Genomic DNA, 5,997 nt, shown 5'->3' on the forward strand with positions numbered 1-5,997 from the left:
CACACACACACACAGAGGCGGGCTGCACTTCCTGCTGCCCTGACGTGTCGTCCCAGCTATGTTTAGATAAGGTGTGTGAAACATCTCTGAGTCCCAGGTGGATTCACCACAGAGACACACTCTGTAACCTAAACACCCATCTGTAGGCGAGCCAGAACAATGATATATTACTGTGCAGATTTGGACAAAAAATATTTGGGATGACACAGTGGAGTGAGTGTGTGTGTATGTTTGCGAGCATACGTGCATGTTTCTTTCCGTGTGTATAGGTGTGTATGTGTGTTTGGGTGTGTGTGTGTGTGTGCGTGTGTGCATGCCTATGTATGTGCTTGTGTGTTTATAATTGAATGGGAACCCTGAAGCTCCTCTTCATAAATGCACCGAAGGACAGCGAAGTGGCCCAAGCGCTTGAAGTGGAGCCTCTTTAATTGTCCTTTTGATATAGGCTCGGCAGCACACACGGCCATGAGCGGACTTTAAGTACTCTGATTTCCATTTCAAGGGTTGCTGGGTCAAACGTACAAAACTAGCCATACATCCGGTCTCATAAGTGTCTTCGATAATTTGTGTGTGAGTGTGTGCATGCATGTGTGTGCGCATGCGTGTGCGTGTGTATGCATGTTTGTGTGAGGATGCTCTCTCCCCCCGACGTGACCTCTCTTTACGTGCAACTCATCCACGTCTGCGTGAGTCAAGGTGCATCACAAAGCTCTCCTTCAGCTTATCTTCCTCCATCCTCTTCCTTATCTCTTTTTTTTTCTCTTCAGAAGGCATACATGCTGACTGCCCCCCGGGGAGAGAAATGCAGAAGGTTGAAAAAACACTTAAGATTCAGAAACATCGTAGCGTCCCCCTGAAGGAGGACTCTATGTCTCATTAGGATCATTAGCGAAACGTCGCTTCTGCGTAAACATGCCTTTCTCCTCGTGGCTTTGCGCTCCTCAGTGACCGGAGATTGTGCGACCCATTGTTGTTATTATTAGCATGGTTGACGTGGTTGACGTTCCACCGACGCAACGCGTTGACGTTTAGCATTAACTCGGGACACAATGCGGACGCACTTTAACGACGGCATGGCCGACTGACGCTCTCCAGTCGCACAAACCTAGGTCTGTTCAGAGCTCAAAGCGCACGATGAGCTGTGTTCCTCCCCGCCCGCTAAAACAGGTCATACAGTTCCATCGGTGAAAAAAAAAGATTTGAAATGAACCAAAAGAACAAATGAAGAACGAAAAGAGACAGTTAATACGTTTGAAGGAACAGCTAAATCTTGTAGCGCTCAGCACCCACTCACCGCCCCCGACCCATGGAGATAAATAAATCTATTTTTATATTTTCTACATGATTAAATAATATAATTATGCTATACGTCTTTAAACAATTCTTAAATACCTAAAGGATGGCACCATCTCTTTTACAAAAGAAAAGAAAGTGAACAAAGGAGAAAAAATTATAATAACACATGTGATATAGTTTATAAAATAAAGATTTAAAATAATCATAAACTAATCGAGTCTCGTCATCCAAAGAGCTCAGGACTCTTAGTCTCTCTCTCTCTCTCTCTCTCTCTTTTTCTTCTTTTCTTGCTCAGCACCTCCATGGGCGCTTGAGAAGAATGTGTGCAGAGCAGAGACCGTTCTGTCCCTCCTGGCGGAGAGGGGCTGACGCTTTAACAGGGCCGCTGGTCGCTCCCCCGCGCCTGTTCAAGAGTTCCTCTCACAGGCTGTTTACACAGAGAGACGGAGAGACACAGAGGGAGAGGAGAAGGGGATACAAGCCTGCCTCTCTAACATAGCTGCCAACCCCAGAGCACAACAGCACAGAGCGGAAAGCAGTGATGGAAGTAGGAGAAGAAGAGGGAGAGAGACGGAGAGAGAGAGAGAGAGAGAGAGAGAGAGAGAGAGAGAGAGAGAGAGAGAGAGAGAGAGAAAGAGGGGTTGGGAGCGACAGAGAGCGAGAGGAGAAGTGTTTATGGTACTTCCCGTGTTTGTATTAGAATTATCGTTTGCCAAGAGACAGACCATCAACATGTTTTCTCTCTCTCTTCTTCTCTCCCTTGGACGGTGCCGTTGTTTGGGCCGTCTTTATGTTGTAACCAGGCTGACACTGATCCGAGGCCGGTCTCTCTAACCCCTCCAAACCGTCCCCCTGCCTCTCCCCCCCCCCCCCAGAGTCCCCTGTGTTTCCTCTCTCCTCCGGAGTCTCTCATGGCCTTGACAGGTCTTCCGCTGCTCCTAACTACGTTCCTTCCATGAGTTCCTTCATCTCCCCTGTTCCTTGCTCTTCTTCCTACCCCGTCAGCCCCTACACCTCAAAACGGACTCCCTCCATCCCTCCCTCCCTTCCTCCATCCCTCCTTTCCTCCATCTCTCCCTTCCTCAATCCCTTCCTTCCACTCTCCCTCCTTCCCCCCCCCCCCTTTCTCTACAATGCTACTGGACTGACAGAGTCCAGCATGAGAAGAGGCGCACCATGGGATAAATCAAGCTCCTACTCTCTGCCTCTCTTCTCTCGTCCCTATACCCAGTGAGGCAGCATTTGCTTCGCCGTCCCTGCCTTTGTCATTTATTTTGGCCCTTTGAGGCTTCCATCAAAAGACATTGGAGGGCATGGAGAGAGGGGAGAACAAAAAAAAGAAAATATATCTAATGTGGTAAAAAATAATCTGTGGCAATTGGAATGGTACTCTTTTCCCTCTCTTCTGTGGCAAATTACAATCCTATATTTTCATTGACTCGTTTCAAAACCTCCGCACACTGATAGTAATCTGGGTCTTACATTCTCGTCGCGTCTCCTATCCCGGCCACATGGAGAAGGTGGAAGAAATCTATCGGACCATCCATTTCCTCTCCTCCAATGTTTAGAAATAATTAATTAAAAGATCACTCTCTCTATCTCTCTCTCACGCTCGCTCTAGCTTTGCACTCATTCACTCTTCTCCCCCCCCCCGACCCCCCCCCCCCCCCCCCCCGTGGTCGGGGTCGAGCGCTGTCCTCGCTGAAAGGTGGTGGTCGCTCAGACGTAGGCGGACTCGCTGGACTGCGTGCGGCCCAGGTTGGGTGGCTGGGACAGGTGCGCCATGTCCTTCTTCCGGATCTCGCAGATGGACTTCCTGCGGGCCTGCACGCCCCGGATGGCCGCCTTGATCTTCCTCCAGCCCAGGTGGTTGAGCTCGGCCAGGTTGAGCACCACGCACAGGCCGCTCACGGCAAACATGAACACCAGGAACACCGTCTTCTCGGTGGGCCGTGACACGTAGCACTCCACCTCCTTCAGACACGGGTAGCGGTCACACTCGAAGATGCCCGGCACGCTGAAGCCGTACAGGAAGTACTGGCCCGCCAGGAAGCCGATCTCCAGAGCGTTGCGGAACACCACCTGGATGATGTAGAAGCGTGAGATGCCCTCCTGCCGCCGCACCTTGGAGTTCTTGCTGTGCGTGAGGCCGCGCGGCGCATTGGGGATCTCCTTCACCTCCAGGCAGTCCGCCTCCTCCTTGCCGCCCACGCTGTCGCCGTGCTGCACCAGGATGCCGTTGATGTTGCGCAGCTTGCGTCCCACGCCGCCCCCGCCTCCGCCCCCTCCGCCGCCCCCCAGGCCGCCCCCCAGGCCGCCCCCCAGGCCGCCCCCCAGGCCGCCCCCCAGGCCGCCGTAGTCCCGCTCCAGGATGGGGTACAGGAAGGAGTAGCGGCGGTCCCGCTGCTTGGCCGACTGGTGCACAGAGTAGGTGATGAAGCAGAGGCTGGGCGTGCACACTAGGATGATCTGGAACACCCAGTAGCGGATGTGGGAGATGGGGAAGGCCTTGTCGTAGCAGGCCTGGTTGCATCCCGGCTGGAGGGTGTTGCAGATGAACATGGTCTGCTCGTCCTCGTACACCGTCTCGCCCACGATGGCAACGATCAGGATGCGGAAGATCACCACCACTGTCAGCAGGATCCTGGGAGGGAGAGGCGCACATGTTTAGGCCGATATTTTTTATTACATTTTTAAAGATTGCGTTGTTAATGCCATGTTTTCTTTGTCCGTTGCAATAAAGATAATTTGAATAAAATTGGGTTTAATTGGATTTAATTGTTTTGATTTCAAGTGAGTGGGAGAGAGGGGGCGAAGGACCTTAGGTAAAAGTAAAAGCATAAGGAAAAGAAAGAAGGATGATGGTGATGAGAATGATGACATTCTAAGACCATTTATCAAAGTGTAAGAAAAGCACCACAAAAGATTGCACAGCTTTTGTCACTACTCAAAGCAGAACATTAACTAGTCATTAGGAATTAATGGCCAAAGGAGGCCACAGGAGGACAAGGATTTTCAGACAATCCTTCCATCCATTCTGTATTTGAATGTGTGTGTGTGTGTGTGTGTGTGTGTGTGTGTGTGTGTGTGTGTGTGTGTGTGTGTGTGTGTGTGTGTGTGTGTGTGTGTGTGTGTGTGTGTGTGTGTGTGTGTGTGTGTGTGTGTGTGTGTGCGTGCGTGCGTGCGTGCGTGCGTGCGTGCGTGCGTGCGTGCGTGCGTGCGTGCGTGCGTGCGTGCATGCAAGTGTGTGGGGGGTTGGGTGTGTGTGCGTGCATGCAGGTGTGATAGTGTGTGTGTGTGTGTGTGTGTGTGTGTGTGTGTGTGTGTGTGTGTGTGTGTGTGTGTGTGTGCATGCAAATGTGTGTTTGTGGGTGTGGTGTGTGTGTGTGAATGCAAGTTTGTGTTTGTGTGTGTGTTTGCGTGTGCGTGTGTGTGCGTGTGGGCGGGTGTAAGAGTATACGTGTTTGTAAATGTGAAGAAGCAACACATCAGCCATGAAGCTGCTGCTTCATTTGGCTGGGATAGCATGGTAACCTGCAGATGACTGTCTCTGAATAACTAGAACACACCTCTGTTACACTTGCACACATACCCAAGCACACACACACACACACACACACACACACACACACACACACACACACACACACACACACACACACACACACAAACACACACAAACACACACACACACACACACATACCAATACACACACACACACACACACACACACACACACACACACACACACACACACACACACACCGTCAACAGTCAACGACACACTGTACAAACATTGTCTTTCATCTGGTGATCGGTAACCATATTATTTACATCCACGTATTTCTGTCTTGTTTTATTCTCTCGCATTTATTCTCACACTAAATTACTCACTATGTTACTCTCTCTCTGTCTCTGAAAGCTTCTCTACCTCTCTCACTCTAGCTCTGCACATAGCAACAGATGAGGTGCAGGTAGGCCTTGACTGCAGCTTAGGTGCTACTCGGGTGGTCGTGACATGAGAGAGATTCATATGGCTGTAGACCAACATCAATACATCTCAAAATCACTCTCTCAAACTGTGTTTGGGTCTTTACCCGTGAATATCTGTACCCAAACGCTAGAACCTATGTGGTTTGTCTTTGTGATTCTACCACCCATGTTTCCTGTTGTGTCCATCCCGCTGCTCTTCTTTCATTCATTCAGACATTTGTCCCTGCCTCGCTCTCGCTTTATTCTCTGTCTAGCTCCTTTATAAATGTTTTATTGCTCAGATAGAACAAGTACTGTAGAGGGCTCCATGTGTGTGTGCGTGTGGATGGGCCTTTTATGTTACTTTCACCGCACTCGATCTACTACTAAAACTACACTTTGTTTAACACTGTAAAAAGAGCAAAACACCTACTCACTGGGTTAATATAACTACAGATAATTAAATTAAAGTTGAGCTATCCATTAGCCTTGTGGTTCATCATCATACAAATCCAGAGGGGGCAACATGAGCCCCGTGATTACTAACGATGGTCATTCATGATAATACTGACCCATAAACTATGTTCGGATCCATTAAACCCATTTGAATACCGCATGGCGAAACTGCAGCCATGACTATATACAGAGACTGTGTGCATAATGTGTAATTATGGTGGCCTTTTATAGAGCCTTTATCTATTTCTACAAATAGAAAAACCAATATGTGC

General features: G+C 49.5%; 1 protein-coding gene across 1 annotated transcript in view; it reads right to left on the reverse strand.

Moving 5' to 3' along the window:
- Positions 1-2,975: 2,975 nt before the first annotated feature.
- Positions 2,976-5,997, reverse strand: part of gjd1b (gap junction protein delta 1b) — a 20,280-nt gene continuing 17,258 nt past the window's right edge. Inside the window, exon 2 of the mRNA XM_030337042.1 lies at positions 2,976-3,940. Coding sequence (XP_030192902.1) covers positions 3,016-3,940 — 925 coding nt within the window. The 3' untranslated portion in view covers positions 2,976-3,015. The remainder of the gene's footprint in view (positions 3,941-5,997) is intronic.

Source organism: Gadus morhua, chromosome 16 (assembly GCF_902167405.1).
Source record: "Gadus morhua chromosome 16, gadMor3.0, whole genome shotgun sequence".
NCBI classification, from domain to species: Eukaryota; Metazoa; Chordata; class Actinopteri; order Gadiformes; family Gadidae; genus Gadus; species Gadus morhua.